The sequence below is a fragment of the Bombus vosnesenskii genome, unplaced genomic scaffold (assembly GCF_011952255.1).
Source record: "Bombus vosnesenskii isolate JDL3184/JDL3185 unplaced genomic scaffold, Bvos_JDL3184-5_v1.1 scf7180000013289, whole genome shotgun sequence".
NCBI classification, from domain to species: domain Eukaryota; kingdom Metazoa; phylum Arthropoda; class Insecta; order Hymenoptera; family Apidae; genus Bombus; species Bombus vosnesenskii.
The window spans coordinates 1,966,011-1,985,349 of NW_022882942.1; the positions used below are offsets into that span (position 1 = coordinate 1,966,011).

General features: G+C 43.5%; 2 protein-coding genes across 4 annotated transcripts in view; both read right to left on the minus strand.

Annotated features, from left to right (window-relative positions):
* Positions 1–16,877, minus strand: part of LOC117232507 (protein Wnt-7b) — a 105,747-nt gene extending 88,870 nt beyond the window's left edge. The window contains exon 1 of one of the 2 annotated variants that reach the window (XM_033491890.1): positions 16,423–16,877. In XM_033491890.1, coding sequence (XP_033347781.1) covers positions 16,423–16,451 — 29 coding nt within the window. In that variant the 5' untranslated portion in view covers positions 16,452–16,877. The remainder of the gene's footprint in view (positions 1–16,422) is intronic. The other variant, XM_033491888.1, reaches the window with a different exon arrangement.
* Positions 1–19,339, minus strand: part of LOC117232506 (ataxin-10) — a 49,199-nt gene that overhangs the window by 17,945 nt on the left and 11,915 nt on the right. The window lies entirely within an intron of this gene.

Below are 19,339 nucleotides of genomic sequence, written 5' to 3' on the forward strand. Positions count from 1 at the left end.
TCGTTTCTTAGTTATTTCGTCATACGTAAATCGCGATCGTGTAATTGCAAAATTACATATATTCGTCAAACGCGATAAAATTGCAAGAGTTCGTCGTCTGTTTGGATTGCAGCGTCTATAAAAGTCGTCGTATTAGCCGAACGGCACCAGCAATCTCCGTTCCGTCAACGAGGAGCCTCGTTAAAGTCACCGTGCACGGTGTACCTTCGCCAAGCTGTCGGAACAAAGCCGCATGCTCTGGACAAGCGCGAAACAGCTAAACCGCGGGACCAACATTTGGACAGTGTAAAGTGTTTGCGCCGCTTAACTGGTCCGGCGAGAGTGTTTGCAATCGCCAAATACTCGAGAGTCGTTCGCTTTAACGGTGACTAAGCGCGAACAACGCACGTCCACCGGTTGATGTGTCTATACCAGCATCGGTACGCGTGCTGAAATCGCTCGTTCGTTTCGCTTCTTCTTCCTCGTCAAGCTTTTCTCCACTTCCGTCGTCTTGTAAATTTTTGCTTTCGCTCTTGACTTTTACGAGCTAATCTCTCTGGTTTTCGATCTTCGATCTCTTTCAGGCTCTGTCGTCGACTTTGATTCTTCGAAATCGCATTCGCTGCGTGTAAGAGTAGGGGTACACGTTACAGGAGAGCGTCAAAGAAGAATCGACTGTTCCGACCGTTGTCTAACGCGACGCAACGTAGTTATCGAATCGTTAGCGACTGGTTTCTAATTAAAAAGCCAACGAAGCGGCGCAATCATCGACGCGGGAGCGTTTTATAGCCGAGCTTTCTGGCCGATCGGAGATATCCGGCTCACGCGACGTATTATTGCCGTGGAATCGCTCACGCGAGGATATCGTCTTATTGTCCGGTTAACGATTCCGTGGTGGCGTGAACTTATCGATCGGCTCATCGTCATCGCGTTAAAAGTCCGTCGAGATCGTACGGAACCACGGGGAGAGCGTGATCGATCGATCGTTCGTTTCGCGTACACGCGGTCACGGAGAGAAAGACGAAGAAGACGAAGAGGATGTAAGAAGAATCGTACGACGAAGACGAAGAAAAAGGAAACGTTCGTTCCTCCGTTCAGTTAGCCGCGCTCTTTTTCTCTTTCCATCAAGGGGCCACGAACGCTCCTCTCCTCCGTTCGGCTAACTTAACGAAGAGGAATTCCTTTTCAACGAGTACCCCTCCCGTGCTACCGGTTCTTATTGTCCCACTCTGCTTCTTTATTCCTCTCTTTTGTCAGTTTTTTTCAACTTATAGCCGTGGCCCGTAAAAGCGTCTCGCGGCACTCGGCTCTCGGCTCTCGGTTTTTCTGCGACGCGCTTTATTTATTCCACCGTACGGAAATTTGTATGCCGCTTGCTTCTGGACCGAACTTTACCAGCTGGTTCCACGACACCCGACGAATGCCACCGGGACACCTTAAACCGCGTCTCGGCGAGCCTGCAGCTTGTCCCGCTGCCCTCGCGAACCACACGATCCGATACACCGTGTCAGGATCGATCGACGACTAACAGCATCATTCACCTGCCAGCCTTGGCGAACGCTGCGCTCGCAGCAGACGCGTGTCATCCGATCTCTCCCCCCTTCTGCTCGGATTATCTCCGTCGTAATTAAACTTTCATGATCGATCTACTCTGTCCGTGGACCGGACACTCGAACAGGACAGGTGTAAGGGTTGTCGCCTTCTATCTCGATGATCCAACTCTGCCTTCTCGGAGATACCGTATCTTACAGCTCGTTAGTCATCGCCGATCGTTCGAACGAAACGCCCTTTCGATTCCAGCCTCTTTTTCTTTTTTCAAGACGATTCTTATTCTTACGAAAGTCTGATAAATACGATCGTACGTGGTAACTCCTGCTCGAATACCTTCTCGAGACTCGATAACTTTGCGTCAATTCGATCTATCGATTTTATCAAACGTCTTTAAAACGGAGTCGATCGTTCGACGAACCCTCGAATCTTTAAATCTTTAAACTCGTCGATACTTTGTTTTATCGGTTTAGGATCGAGCGATCCCTGAGATCCGATGTAATTCCGTTTAAATCGCGATCGCGAGGAACGATAGCCCCGAGTATCGGCGCGGAACTGGAGCAGAGGGTAACTGTGCAAGGTGTGCGCGGTGCAACCCGGTGTTCAAGGTAACCATAAGGCGACCACCACCATCGGACACGCGGAGTGACAAGCACCACTACCACGACCGACACCGCCACCACCACCACCACCACCACTACCACCACCACCGCCACCACCACCTCCCCACCACCACCACCACCGCCGCCACCACCACCACTATCAGCACCAACAGCAACCAGGAGCAGAGTCATCGAGAACACCGTGTGCCCAGGAAAGGTAGGAGAGCACCAGCGCGTCCGAGGGGTTAGCCGGTATGGGGAGTCAGACGGGAATACCGCGTGCACATGGGAATTTGAACGAGCGGGCAGAAAGTAAAGCGCGTTCGGTCGAGAGGAGGGCCCGCGATGGACTGGCCTCGCCAACCCAAGTCCTCCTACCTTTGGGATCAGGTCCCAGCCTCTACGATGTTACCTCTACGATCCTACCTCGCCTCTGTCGCTCTCTTTCTCGCTCTTTCTCTTTCTCTTTCTCTCTCTCTCTCTTTTACTCTAACTCCTGGCTACAACGTCCGGCTTTCTCTGTTTCTCTCCTCCGCTCTCACTTAACTTTCCTCCCTCTTGATACGCTCCCGTTCTCCGTCTTTCCTCTTCCTCTCTCCCTGTCCTCTCCCTCCCCCCCTTTAATCTTGCTCCTTCTCGTTCCGTCCCTGTTTCAGCGACCGTTCTCGCGGCCGTTTCGCCCGTACCCTCTCGCTTTGCTTTACTTTCAGAGTTACCTGTTGCCCAATGCACCAAACCCGTACGTCTATATTCGCTGGCCGCGTCAATTTCGCCTCTCGCTACCGTCCCGCCGCAACCACGGCTCTTCCAAACTGCCGCGACCTTTTTCGCCGTGCTATTCCAACCTCCTCTTCCCAAGTGTCGTCTCCCTTTTCGCGGTTTCACGGGATTGCCGAATGGCAGCATGAAAAATGGGTCAGAGCGTTTGATGGGTTTCGCGCGATGTGGAACGTGGAACGCGTTGACGGAAAGCTACGAGTACACCGCGCGTCTTTACGCGTTTATGGGAAATTTGCAGCTGCATATACACGTACAGAATGTACGTTGTATACGAAAGCGTATAAAACTTTGAGAGTGCAGTACTTGTGATACTTGGTACGCGAGACGATTCTCTGCTTACATTCCGCTTTTCCGATTATCTTCGTAACGATACGAATTTCCAGAAATATTCGTTACACGGTCGTTGTATTTATATTATAAAATACGCCATAGAATTTCAGAATTCTTATGTTCGCGTAATACATTTACCGGAGTCGCGTATTCCTGCTACCGACGCCACTCGAAACAACGATGTTAGAACTGTTTCAGATAAATTCCACGATGTGTTACGAGATATTCATACGCCATATGTCACGTTGTCGCGAGGCTGCAACACTCGGCATAAACGAGATATAATTCATTGTGTTGGATCGCAGGATCAACGAATTTCTAAACGGTGTTCCTTTTCTCGCACTAAGAATTCTTTTCCTCTTCATAAATACAATTCATCAGGCATACGGGAACGAATTGGATTCATTGAAACTCGCGTTTCGCACATTCCTCGAATCATTTTTATCCATTAAGTTCAAGCAACGAATAAACATAGATACTTGTGCATTTCTAGTTTCGTTTTAGAAATGCAAAGATTTTCTGATCGGTTATCGACATCTGCGAAAAGACGAAAGAACAAGGAAGTTCGAAACCATAAAAGCAGTAAATTGTAATTAAATATCAAATCTTTCAAGTTTGAATTTTTTCCTTATTCCGCGAAAAATTTGTTTGAAAGTACGAGGACCAAAAACGCGTTTCATCCTGCAATTTTGTAAAGGCAACAAATTTTCACACTAACATCCACTAAGATTTTAATCAATTTCATCGAAAATAGATAGAAACTACGAGCCAGAAAACGAGTTCTAAATTCAATATACCGTCAATTTATTCAAGGATAATATATCATCGCAACTAAGTTATATCGAAGTATCTTAGCCATCGAGTAATACAAAAAGGAAAAAATCAACGATTACAAATTTATCGTGTTTTCCCCGTATAATCTCCAAACTCGTTTATTATTTGGTCAATTAATAACTTATTAAATACACACACGCAACACGGAGCGTGAAGAGGTTAAAGATCCAGTATTACGACATCCAGGTATATAAAATAGCAACGTTCCAGTAACAATGCTACTGAAATATGTAGTACAAGATCGTAGGTTTTAAAATTCCACAGAACTGGCTCAAAGACTTGAAACAACGAGTTTTAAGCATCGAAACAATACTCGGGCGGGATACCCGGCGCAGGAACAATGCGATTTCGTAGTCTCACGTTATTCAGATAGGAAACAAATACAACGTCGAACGAATCGGTAGCCCAGCGTTGGAATTACGCGGTGCTCCTAGCTCGACTCCATTTATCTTTACGCACGTTCGCGTGAACTCGTGCCGCTGCCGCCACCGCACCAGGTATCCTAGTGTAAAATGCAAATATATATAGCGTTCCGCCTTAGATCGCCTATCGGCTTATTTATTATTTATTTCGCTCGGCGCTGTCCAATACAGAATGCCGGAACTTATTAATCTCGACGGATGTCTGTATTCGAGATGTGTACCGTCAATTTCCGACTCTACGCTGTTTCTCACGGACACGTTGTGTAACCTGGATACGTGGTGTCGAGATCAACGGATAAAACAAGTTAAGTTATTAAAAACGTAGAGCGATCGTACGTCGAAGAATATCGGAAAGTTGCGTAAAAGCGGTTATAGAATCTCTAGAGGCGTGAAACAGAAATTTTGGGTAGATGCGATTCTTTCGACGATACGCGTTTATGTAAGAAAGAAACGTAGAACAAAATTATTTCGAGAAAACTGACTTTCGAAATTTGTTCGATATATGCGAATCTGGCTAGTTACCGACTAGATAATCAGCTGGAGGTTATTCTACGCGCAAAAACAAGTGGAAAACGCGGAATAACATTTTTCCACGATTCGCGTTATTTGATAAACTTTTGGTAGTCGCTGTATATCGCAGATTATGTCACTATCCTGACGCCATTTTTCCACCCCCTACACGTTCAAATTTACTGGCGGTGCACGGTTGTGCAACCAGTCGGAATGACCGATACGTATCCCCGCGTGAGTTTTCGATCGTATCGCCGCGCGCTCATGATTCATTTCGTGGGTGGATCGGCCGATCTACTCGTTCGACTTGATGTACGAGGGGTGTGCCTCGGTTCTCGATCCTGAACAGTGAACGTCCACGTAACTGAAAACGCTCGAGCCATTCGCTTGGACGGGGATCTCTCCGCGATCAGCATCGGCAACACAGATCGGCAACACGATCTTATCCGCCTTCGACTCGTCGTATATTCTCGTGCAACGATGAGAAACGACGAATTATTAACACGGGCATCCGAAATTGTCCGATATCGATCTTGGCTAGGTGAATTGGTCTGAGATCGGGTGCGATGAATAGAAAAGGGTTTATCGAAGTTAGAATTACAGCCAGAAGGGAAATTCGAAATTTACCTTGGTTCAATTTGAACGCATAGATATGAAATGCACCGGTGAAAACGTATAGATATAAATCTAGACAAACGTTACGACGGATAAATATATGTACGCGCGCAACGCACTTTTTAGGACTTTATCCCAGTTATCGAATCGAAAGTGAATTTCTAACCTGCCACTCAGCTTTGCACGTACCTATAGAAATCCTTAGCCGAGATTCACTTCAAAGAACAAAAAATTCTGCTCCAATCTCGTCTAATGCGACTTTCCCCGCAGATTCAAACGGCATACAGCTCCTAAGAAACGCAATAAACTTCTTGTTAACAAATTGCCCAATTCCTGTACGCAAGAACTATCGTAAACTCTCGCAACTCGTACCATGTGCTGAATAAACATATCCCCGCCTAACGGCCGTAGCAATCAATCACACGACGTATCGCGAACAAGAAATGTACACTGTCGAATAAAGCTTGAACGATAAACGGGTGAGAAACCGATCTAAAGGAGGCGAGAACGAGGCCAAAGAAGTCGATCGTACGCGAGAAAAAGCGGCGACTCGAACGCCCGATGAGGAAGATCTACGGCACGCATCTCCGCGTAATTTGATTGAACTCGCCGATACGCGGTTCGAGAGCTCGTAAGCAATAAAATGCCGGTTAAGTAATAGAAGCAAGGTCCAGTTCGAGTAATAAACTGTTCACAGGGATTAGAGTTGTCTTTTCGCGCGATCTCCGTGCTCGTAAAACGCCACTGCTCCTTACTATTGGGAAATTATTTTTCATCGGGACGTTCTCGTTCGTTTACTCGGACAAGCGAATCTGATAAGCGAATCCGCGCAAAAACTGTCAGACGGAACATGTTACGCGACTATATGATAACTTTTACGATCTTGAGGTATAGTACAGTATTAAAAGCGCGTTTTAATGTTCGATCGAGTCGCTTTTACTTTAAGTCTTTTTATTACGCGTATAATCGCGCGCAGTGGATAGAAAAAGTATAGAAAAATGGAAATTATTTGAATTTCTTAGACTTTGAATTATTCGGATGACAGTCGTTTGATCGATGAGCTAAGCACGTATAATTATATAGAAATTTTTATTGAAGATTAATGTTCCAAGGATATCTATCTATTTATCTATCTATCTATCTATCTATCTATCTATCTATCTATAAACCTTTTTTGCATTTACTCGTTTAATCACTGTCCGCGATATATTTGTTCGTTTCAAAGAAACGCGACGAAATTGGAGAAATCGAGCGATCGTTTGGTTCGGCGTCTCGAGCGCGCGCGTTCAGAACAGTTCTAGATGTTTCGGTTTTAATATCTGCCGCTTATTTTACGAGCCAAGAAAAATTATATCTCGTACAGTCCATCTTTCTTGTCAAACTCTCAGTCTCTAAATTCCACAAACCCTAATCACGTAACAAGCTCTTATATCCGATACCTCGTAAAACGAAAACTATCCTAACATCGTTCATTCCCGGATCATTTCTAGATCCACTGCCCTCGAACACTCCCCTTTTTCAGGAATACATTTTCATAACTCAGCCCACTCTCTGCATCCCCCTTGATATAAAGTATCCTATCCTCGTAGTTTACTATCATTCGACGCGATATTAACAATAATTTGTTCACCAGATCGAGAAAGAAAGGAAACAAAAGCGTAGCAAGGGAGTGTCATAAGCGACATATTTATGTCCGATGGTCAGGTGAGCTCCGTAACAGTTCTCAGTGCAGTCGGCAATTTTCTTGTCGTTATAGTCGCGCGACATGCGAAGAAACGCGAACGGGAATTTTTATTCAAAACGAATGGACAAGTTCCCTTCGATTTTCCAGGAAACGTGCCGCGTGTAGGTCCTGAATAAATTCGATTAATTGTATATCATTATTGGGTAATTGCATTCGCCATATGTTCTTGGTTCTAAGGGGTTCCGTAGTCTTTCGTGAATTTTATACTTACGCACACTCCGCAGTAACAGATATCGAATTGCGATCATCGCGATTATCGCTAGTGCAAAATTTTAAGCATCGCTTTCGTTATACGCACAGATAATTTCATAACCTTTGCTTATACTCAAAATACGAATTACTCGGCTGCAGAGTACAGCGTAACTCTGTATTCACGCTCCAAGTACGAACACTTCGATGTTATAAACCAGTTTATACGATTTACAATATGGAACAATTGCATCTAAGCGGTCAAGCGAAGTATTCTTGGCAACAGATGCGTGAAATTCATCGATAATCGGACGCAATAGGAGAGAGAAATTGAATTTTATCCGGCCATTCGGCAGTTTGATTGCCAGCACAAAGCCGATCGAGTACGTGCCGGGCGCCGCGATCACAGCTATTCCATCGTTTTATTGAAACGACTCGAACAAACGGCAGGAATCATGTCTGGCTGCACAGCCTGTCGCTTCGGACACTCGGCTCGCTTACACAGGATATCCCGTAATAGCTGCTACAACGATCAAATACAAGGCAATTCAATGTTAAACAATAATCGAAACATACGTACAAGCTTTTTTTTTTTGTATAAAATTTCGTTCCTTAAGGAAGATCACAAGCGAAAAACGCGAGAGGCACGTTTTTACTTTTTTTAGACGAGTCATTTTAAAATTCGATACTTTGCTAATTCCACGTCAAAACTTTTATTTCAGAAAACAAACAGATATATCTCATCTCAAACTCCTTGTGCATTTTCATAGAAAATTAACTCGCTCATAATCCGATACGATATACCACATCTTGATACAAGAAACATATCGGAACATGAATCACACGAATTCTAGAGCCAGAACTTCAAAGAATCTCTACCACGTTCGAGCGAAGAATGGTTCGCAAACGGGGAACCACCGCTACTTTCTCGATCAGCAACACCGACGGGAAAAAAAGAAAAAAGTGCTAAAATCAACACGTAGGAAATGCTTCTGTATCGCAAGAATCATCGCAACACACTGCAACGCATGCAACGCGAGTGTTATCGTTCCACGCGATAAGAGGCCTCGGTCCATCCGAGCTCTCGGGACCGGAAGTCGCGCGTTACGCAATCCTCTGGCTCTGTTTGCACAGGACCGGAGGTGAAGATCTCGCGTGCAACGCGAACACATTGTAGATTTCCCGTCTTATATTCGCGCGTGCGCGCGCGACCATTCTTCTCGATTCTCTCTGCGGTTCCCCTTTTCCTCGTGACCATCGTAAAAGCGTTTACTACCGGCCGTGAATTTTTGGCAGCGCGGATTTCACGTGGCGACGCCTTAATGGGACGTCATTAGCTTTATGATATCGCGTTATTTATATGGCGACCCAGCGGTCGCGATTTTATGGAGAACCAAGCGTAATAATGCTGTCACCTGAAATTCGCGCACGAGTGTATAAGGCCGTTCGCAAATTTGCTTTTGGTCGATGTGCTTTAGGTGGTTGTAAATCGACCATCGATGGCTCACCGTGACTGTTCGGCAACGCTTTACGGTGCCAATTCGTTGCTATTGTAGTAACTCGCGTCGTTCTTTCTGGTACAGTTTGTCGAGAGTATTAGACGAAGATGAAGCTTGTATTTGGATTGATACTGTGGATGTTATTGCGCGGAGAATAGAATTCATCGAATCCTATTCAAGGAGTAGGAACGATAAGAAAAAGGAAATTATCTTTCAAAGTTTGATATAATTTTTTGTATTCGTAGAGATGTATAAGTACGATATAATCGTACGTAAATGCTGAATGTTGCTACATAACGCGAGAAGAGCAACATACGCTGTTACGACGTTAGAGTAATACCTATCGCGATTTGATATCGACGTTTACCGGAATATTATAAAGCATTATCGTAATGAGACTGCAATATTACAGAGCTGGACTGTGTTATTAGTTAACCCTTTCGCAACGACAACTTTGACGAATAGCTATTGTAGTACACGACTATGCGTTTGACGTACGAACAATAGAACTACGATAACACATGGAACAGAACTAAATCTAACGAGTGTCGATAACACAGCGATCGAATACATATATAACGGACGATAACTACAGTCGATACTATTATTCGGCATCCATTCGATCGCTCCACGTCAAAGACGATTAAAACGCTTGAAATTCTTTTCGTTCTCAGCTACTCGGCGATTCAAAACGTTAGAAGAAGACGCGTTAACCTTTTCATAATCATTATTTATGCTTCGCAATCTGATCTATCTAAAACCGCGTTACTTCTGACTTTTATGGAATTGCACAATTCCGCGAACAATACATAGCTTAGATAGGGATGCGAATTGACTAAAAATTCATAAGAGAAAATAGGTTTGCATCGAGATTAAATCTCAATTAGATGTGTTGCACTTTACGAGACCAGTTATACGAGGAGCTAATGAATGTACTCTACACTATGATTATCTAGTCATCGGCACTTGATCATAGTGCTTCGTATTTTCAATGAAGTTTAGCAAACACGTGCGCTTAACGGACTACGGTATCAATCTTATTAGCTAAACGTTATTAGAAAATGCCAGATATTGATATTATAAATGAGAAATCGACGCTATTGATTCGATAACGCTAAAACCACTAATATCCGGAAAAAAGTATTGCATTATAAATTATTATTAAAAAAATTGTACAACGAGATCGTGTCGAATTGTTATTATTTTCCCAATATAGGGGATATTCTTTCGAGCAACGATATCTCCTATCGAAATCACTTTCGCTCTTTGATTCCACGCAATCTGTATCGTTCTTATACAAGCTTACAGAGGAACGAAGTAAAACAGTTCAGGTATAAAGTGTGAAGAAGAACGCGTTTACGAGGTTGGGTTCAGGCACTCCCTTAAATAAGTTATTTCACCTTCTCTAATTCGGCTCCTATGATGCCTTTAGATCCTTCAGTCCATTCTACGCATTTTACGATTACGACATGGTTTTAACGGACGAATCGTTAAAATTCTCTGAAAAGGTCCACCGAAAGGCAGTGAAATACTCTTTCGTTTTCCTGACACTGAGTCAGCGGAGTTCTTCGTCTTTAGCATAGATCGAACACGTTACGAGATCTCGGCCTCCTTTATTTTCCTTATGTACGGGCGTGTAATATATTTAAACAGCGATCGTTGTTATATACGAGTCATCCCCGTTATTTGTTTTATTTCTACGACGAGACCGAAAGACGCAGAATAAGCACGAAAGAGAAAAAAGAAGACAAATTATAAGCTTCGATCGACGTTTCTACGCGTGATTCGTTTTAGATTCCAATTTGTTTGGGCTGCTTCGATCTCGGTGAAGCCGGTTCATCCAGGTTCCACTGTATTAAAGGAATCGTCGTATACAGCGAACGTGAGCCGTTACGAGCCGATGATTCGAGAGATAGGAGCTTTACGACGATGCCGATCATATTGTTCCATCACGAAATTAAGTCGGAATGCGTTGTCAGTTGACGCGACAGGCGGATATGACAGCGCCTTTATTCAGGCACGTGTGAGGTAAACCGAGCAGAGCGGTGATTTAATCGGCGAAACAAAAGCGACGGAACCTGGTCGTTTCCATCGTGCATTTTCGTCGTTTGACGATCGCAATATGTCGCCAGTAAGTCGACAACACATATTTATTATTCTGATAAAGTATTTTAATACGCTGTACGTTGTTGGAACGTACAACGTGAAACTCGTTGTAAAAAAGCTTTGTTACCAGTTAGGGTACCTTTTTCGAATTCAATAGATATATTACAGCGAACACGCTAACATAGGTAGTTCGACCGTGATTACGTTTTCTAGTTGAAAAGGATCTATCTCGCATGCGACAAAGATATTCAGCGAGAATACAGATTATACGGCGCTATTCTAATGCAAATTCTATAAGCTCGTAGTTAACACTGCTGGAAGCTTCCAGGTGTGAACTACGTCCTTTTTCGAACAGTGTTTTGACGTTTCGGATCGCGTCTAGCTTTGTTAGGGATTTAAAACTACGTTCTTAAATTCGATAAATACAACTTCAATTTTTCTCTCTCTCTCTCTCTTGTAATAACGTCTATCATTCAAACGATTGATCGATCGATAACGTTTACAAAGATTCGTATCGGCTACTAAAAAATGTTTTTAAGAAAAGAAAAGAAAAAAGAATAGAGGAAAGATCATACAATTAACTCGAAACAATTTTAAAGGTAAGTAAATAACTTTAGAATAATTTTAATAAAACCAAATCATGACACGCAAATTACTGCGTACGAACTTGATCTTTCTAAACTTAAAGTCAACGAATAAATAATACGTATAATCGCTTCGATATAAACTTCTTCGCCAAATTTGGCAATAAAACGAAAACTTGTTCGAAGAAGTTTACGCCATTCCATTCTATATCATTTTTTAACAAAAAGAAAAGAAAAGCAATCTCAGCCATTGAACTTACAGAACTTTGAAACTGTACAGCGTTCACGCTCCCCCTCCCCCCATACACACACATCCTGCATTATCGTTTACAAAAGACGCTCAGGATTCGAACCTAAAAAGCTGCTCCCGTAGAAAGTGGAGAAAAAAGAAGGAAAAAAAAAAAGAAGTATCCAGCCTGTGTAGCTGTTGGAGTATCGCGTATCGCACGAACCCTACCCTTGTTTCTCTATTATGTCCGTCTTTTCACACAATTTCGATGTTACTCCCCGCCCCCTTGACCCGTTCCTCTTTCCCGCGCGCTACCGCATTTCTCCCAGCGGCTAACATTCCACCGGCGATTCCTTTCTCCGCGTTTCTATTAGCGGTTTGTATTTCGAGCAGATGTTTCGCCGACACAATGGCCGCTACACGGGTTAGCCAGTTTCAGCCTCGTAACGGCATTGTTGCGTCGTGATATAAAAGATCGGGTCCACGACCCTCCAGCCTTCTCGACACCCCGAAGAAAACGTGTTTATACACGGCGTTACGAACGAATCACCTGCGGCACACCGAATCGATCCTCGTTGGAGGTGAAAGAACCTCGAACAGAGAGCTTAATCCGACCGGGTAATCGGAGCTGATTTCCGAACGTTTAATTGACAGAGAGTGGACGAAGCTGCGTGGCTTTGTTATTCCGTTCGATCGTATTCGTTGAAATACTAACACGAAAATTTAGAGAAAATGTGTTCGCTTTGAGAATAGGATTATTGGAATTGCTAAAACGACCGCGATTCGCGATAGAATATTTTTTAATTATTCATAGAAAATTAATATTCGGCATAATCTAACTCGACAAAATGTTCGAAAGCCTCTAATACGATGCAACGATATTGAGACAAAGTAGTAATAATCATTGTGCGTAATTTTATCGAGAAACTTAATGTACTTCTTCTTCCTTTTCCGCCCGATAAATTATCTCGAGGAACGTTCCATGGCGAAAAAACCGTTGCGAATCGGCGACAGCATCGGAGGCCAAGAGAATTCGCGAGCAACCCACCCGGAAATATGATCGTCGCCGATGGTATCGGCGCATATCCGGTCGCGATCGTGCGACTGTAACTCGCAGCGATGTGGCGGCGCAGATGCGAAACAAACGTCGAGAAAAAGAGAAAGATAGGAAGAAGAAACGAAGGGTGAAAGAGAGTTTGACCGCACCGTTAGTCATTGGCTGCTAACACGGCAAAACCAACTCCTTTCCAGCGTGGGTCGTACGAGTATTTAATAGGAAGCAACGAGCAACAGGTCCAACCGAGAGTCGCTTGGGTTACGCCCATTCGAACGCGTTCTCGGTCTTGGAACCGCTATTTTCTCTTTATCGGCGTGGCTTTTCTCCCTTCTACGAGCAGACCAGCGACTAAACGGAAGCCAACGTTTCGATTTGCCGTCACAAGTTGGCACAAGAGGTTCATCGACTCGTATCGTCGAGCGACTAACACGCTTCTTTTCGGTTCGTTACCACGGAAAAGAGAGACGTTCAAACCGTAGAAAAAATATCACTTTGTTCGTTAAAATAGTCGTTTTCGTACATAATCGTGTCTGGTGAACGAGAGGATAAAGAATATCGGTCTCGTAAAAGCGGAGAAACGTCCGTAATGTCGCCTCTATAGTCTGCCTGTTTCTAACTTGCTCACTCTACTGACGATAAAATCTACGTAGATTCAAAAAGATTACGCGTACGAATTCGTATTTACGTACATAGGAATTTCATCGACTATTTCAACGAATAAAGCGATTTGTTCTACGTCTACCTTTCTGTTGTATTTTTTTTCTTTTTCTTCTTTGACGTAAAAGAAGACAAGACTTTCTTAGTTACCTGATAATTTAGGTATATTTTATCGCGTGCATTTCGCTTGAAGATACTATATGCGATACATTATACGAAATGTTATATATCGAATGGTACGAACATATTCTACGAGTATATAAAAATTTATAAATCGAAAAAATGTGATACAAGCGCGACTTGTTACAATACGTTATATAATGCGTTATAAATTAAACGTTTTAAGCATAATATTGTAAAGACAACGATGAAATAAAGTAGCGATCCATCGTTTCTTGAACGTATAATCCGTCTTACAATTAGTTAGAAATACAGATGATATATCCATGAACAGTGTTGTATAATTAGAAGTATCGCATACTATAATCTTATTTATTCTTCAGAAGCAAGATACGCAGGTGCCATTGAAAATTAATGCCACTTATAACCAGGACAATGGACCGGCGGTCCCTACAATTTATTTAAGTGCTATTTCCTAAGGAAAACACTCGGCTCACGGGTAACCTAGGCCTGGGAGTCGTAGGATTCTGTTATCTGTCAGCAGTTGTAAATGGGCTTCCACGAAATTAAAGGCTGTCCACGTCAGACTTCTTCGTATTTAACCAAATTGCTCGAAGACTGAACTACTTTAACTTTCGAAAATTTTGATCTACAGACCACGGCAATCGTTCGTTTCTAATTGCGTACGTACTATAATTATAACTACATTTGCCTTCGATAATTTAACTTCACCGCGGAATTATCATTAAATTGCTGTCAAAATTAATAGGTTAGATTTATAGCTGCGTGTTATTAAAATTTATACTACAAGAGTTACGTAAACGTTTCGACAAATTTTGTTTCTTCGATGAAAAGAAAAAAGAGGACAAGCAATCGGAAGTTAAAGATCTTCTATCTTTATCGTCGATCTCCATACATAGAAAAGAACCTTGCGCGTTTATATAAAATCACGTTAATATTAACAATCCCGATCCCATTCCCAACCGCATTAGGATATTTTAATGGAATCAAAGACGGTTAAACGGTCGACGAACAGTCAAGTTGTAACGAGATGAAAATATTCTATTTCATGCGTCCATCTATCGATCTATTTTAATATACAATTAAATCGCGAAACGTGCGAACTTGCATAAATATGTGCAGGCTAGCAACGATACGTTAAAAGAAGTCAAAACTCTATCTATCTGTGTATCTAATCCGCGCGTTTCCATTCACAAATTCACCCCTCTGCCACCAAGCGAGTACGTTGTACGTTGGTTTTCCTAGCTTCCGTCGAGCAGAAACAGCGGGGGTATAATAATTCGTGCAGAGAGAGGCCGAACGGTGCGGTAGGTGCCGTCTCGCGAGACGAAACCAATTTTCCACGAGGCGCGATCACGTCGCTCGTTGTTTTTATCGTTACCTCGCTCTCTTCTTCTCGCTCGGGAACGCGGAGAACGAGCATCCACGCGAGCTCCACTGGACGATGGAAGATGACTCGGGCAAGAAGGGAGAAGAAGGGAAGAAATTTTAAGGAGCGAACGAAACGGAGTCCCGGTGATGGGCTCTCCGGGGATCTCTTTAAAGTGCCGCGGCCTTTCGATAATTAGAGGGCAGCCATTGTTACACCCGGCTTCGAGGAGTGCTGGCGACCAAAGTGAGAAAGGAACGAAAAGAGGGTGGGGACGATGGAAGAGGACCAGCCTCGCAGACGGCGAAACGAGCACGCTGCTTCTCTCTTTTTCTCATTTTCGCTCTTTCCTACTTTCTTGGCTTCGTTTTCTCTCGTCCCTTCTCTGTCTGTCCTTTTCCCTTCGTCAATGCGTTCGCGGAGCCTCCGCTTCGAGAAAAAAAAATCGCCCCTGCCCACGGAAATACGTGATTTTTAAGGGCCGCCACGCGATACCACGCCGTCTCGAGTAAAAGAAAGATCGTGAGAACCGCAGGAAACTGGGAACGCCGCTACGCGTAAATCGACTGCCGCGATTGTAATTTTTCGGTAATGGGAGGTGAAGTATGGGCAAACAGATTTTCGATCTTTCCATCGTTTGAGAGAAAATTTCGTTCTACGTTTGGTTTCCTTTTTACGAAGCTCATCTTATCATGGTACATCAGCGTTCGCTTCGTCTTAACCGTTGCGTCGTTCAGTTCGAGCTTAGTCGTCCCATTTTTCGAACGATTTTCAACGTTTTATCAGCGTCTCGATCAATTCGAGACATACGGTTCGAACAAAGTCACGGCAAAAGCTAAAGTCATCGCTAGAATACGTATCGAAAAACCAAGTACTCGATGACTCGTGAATATTACCTACATCTCCAACCTAACCGATCTAACTTAGCGCATCGAACAAGTGGAAAAACATAGCCTCCCCCGGTATCCTTAACAGGCTCTCTCGTCCCATTTACGACTTCTCCGACTCGAAAACCCGGTACAGAGGCCTTATTCCTTCGGCCGAAGCTCGAACAATCGCGAAACCACTGGTTCAGCCAGCAATTACGTTTAATCTGTGCGCCGACTGAATTATCGAACTGCGCTGGAGAACGCAAAAACCGTCTTTATTGAATCTCCGCGGTCGTAATTAAATTATCGGGCGGCGTTCGCAGGAAAGCATCGATTAGCCATTAGAAACGGAACTTACCCGAGTAACAAGCGGCTGATCCCCTTCATCGTCGCTGAATCGAGCTACCTAAGGACTGCCGTTTCCCATCTTGCGTCTGAAAAACTGGCAACCGGTCGCGAAAGCGGATCTTTCCCTCGATCTCCCGCGCAGTGGCTTCCTTCTTCCAGATCCACGATCGGTCACACGAACGAGTAATTACGCGCGATCCGCGTTTTCATAAATCATCGAGCGCAACCCGATAAAACCGGCAACGCTTTCTCCGCGACGAAAGAATGCCGTCGATCGAGCCACGAGATTTTGCGACGCGCTCTGGATCCTTTGGATCCTTAAACGACGCGGTAGCGATGTTTAATGGCGGACGGAATCGGCATTTGATAATGACAACTTCTGTTTCTTTGAACTGGAACAACGGTGGAAGAGTTTGGTATGCACGCGAAGGAATTTGGACCAGTCTTCTTCTTCCAACTTAAACGGCTCTTTTTACGGTTCGTCCAATTGTTTAGAGTTTTGTTCGGAAGAAACGATTCGCGTTATCGTTGCGAACAACGCGTAGGTTTTTGCTCTTTAGTCGAATTTCTGGCGAATTTGTGTCGACGATCGACCGATCGAGTTTTCAGGGTGCTGGGATTGATCGGTCTTCGTGTTATTCGGGAGCAATGAACGTTGCTAGGCATAGTCTTTCTTTTTTTAAGTTCGTCCAAAAATGTTTCTAAAATAATCACCAAATATCTTTTCTCTCGCGATCGTTCTACCAGTATATACGCTGTTAAAGCTCGCACCGTACTCTCTTAAAATGGTTATGAACAAGTCGATGATTGCCTTCCAAACGAGTTATCGTTAAAACTCGTCCTTAAAAAGTTTCTCCCCTTTGAATTCTTCTTAAAATCGCGCGAAGAAGCTACCGAGTGCGTGATCGATGTTCGAGGGATCTAAGTAAGCTCTTCTTCTTTCGTACTCCTTAAAAGCGTACCGCGGCAGTCGTTCACCGCACCATAGACATTTCAGGGATCTAACATTAAAGTACATGAGTTTCTTGCTTTTAATTGCTTCGCTTCGAGGAAGAAGTTGTCGAGCGCGATCTAATCGACTTTGAAAGACGTTTGAATCCTCTTTGCTTCAACCGCATTCAGGATTGCTTCGCAGAAACTAGCGATTGACTTTGAAGTCGCAGAAACTATTAGGTCGCGATTTATAATATCCACGCTGATCTTTTCGAATATCCTCTCAATAGTAAATTCGCACTTTTCCTTTGCCAGTTGTCTCTAAAATTCCAAAAGTGACCAAAGGTAGATAACTTTTACGAACAGATCCCGCCCCTTTTCTTAGATCCTATCTCTGAACGTTGTTTGACGTCGCGTCGTTTAACTTGCAAAATTCACTGGAAATTCGAAGCAAAAATTTGCAATATATTTCAATTTGCAATTTATCTCGAGAACCGTCCACAGGCTCGAGTTCGAAATCTAAACTTCCTGCGACCATGCTAAGAGCACTGGAACAAGTCACTTATTAAAAAATTCCTTTATTTTTTTTTCGAGCCAATCGCGTTTGAAATTACGTTCGAAACGCGAGAACAAACCTCTAGACACGCGATGTTCGCGTTCGAAAGCGAAAATCACTAAAGACCAGAGAGCGAATGTATTCGCGTTTAATTAATGTTCGGTTCGATCTAGAAGCGTGAGTCACGAGATAAATCGTGCTGACTTTTCAAGTAACCGGTGGTTACAAGCCGACAGCCGGCCGATCACTACAATTTACCAAAGTTCTTGCACTCCTCTTTTGCCCCTGTTTCCAAGCAAGGGTTAAGAGTGGAACGAATAAATAGCCGTCTCGTTCTGTAGCGGCAACAGACGTTACACTTTAAGACATTGAAGCATCACGACGACTTGGCTCTTCCATCCTCTTAGCCGAGATATCATTATCTAGAATCAAACCACTTCATCCCGGAATAGCTTCATCATCTCGCCACCTTTTTCGCGAGAAATTGTTAAAGACCGACGTTGAATCTGTCGATTTGCGTATTAAAGTGTAACGATTGCTCGTGAAATTGGCTTTTTACACTCGTTGTAGATTACGATTTTAACCTAACTGCGATCGTTCTGGCATCCTATAGCTTGTTAAATCCCAGACTAGTTTGCTTTCGTTCAACGTCTGTTTCCACGGTATCTCGATTCTCTTTTTAGCGGCTTTGCTTAATCAGATCTATATTTGTACAATTCGCTTTTGTTTATTTCAGTGTTTCGCTTACGATGCGAATTACTTTGATTTTCCTGTTATTTGCGGCAGCTTTTACCTTTAGCTTCGATACCCGTTGAGAATGAATTCGACGAAAAACCGCTGCTTCGAGAGGGAAACGTTTAAACGTTATTCTTTGCAAAGATAAAAGTGTTTTAAAAGCTCTACGGGATTCCAAAGTTCGGCTATATCGCGTACAGTCTTCGGTCATTAATACTGGGTCGTTTGAATTATTCAGTCGAGTCGAGATTATTTCGAGAAAATTTCACAACGAAACTGCTCGTTTTAAAAATAAAACCGATCGATGGTCTCTGAAATTCGACTTTCTCACTCGCGTTTACCAGCTTTCGATCGCGGATTGTTCGACAAAAATGACCAATTCGCAAAGAAATTTTTCAACGTCGTTTCTCGCAAGATCTCCAAAATTCTCAGCTTTCGTACGATCATCGGCTTTGGATCGTGAAACGTTTTGATCGTTCGTTCGGCTCGGATTTTATTCAAAAAGATTCAAGAAGATTAAAAAAGTCATCGTTCCATTCGAAAAACCTCGCTACGACTCCGGAACAACGATTCCTCGAACCACGACAATTTCTTCGATCCCAATCACCACCGTTTTCCTCCGTATCGACTCTGCAACACTTTCACGCACCAAATCTCATCACTCACTCTCCGATATTCGTCTCAAAAAGAGACCATCTACACC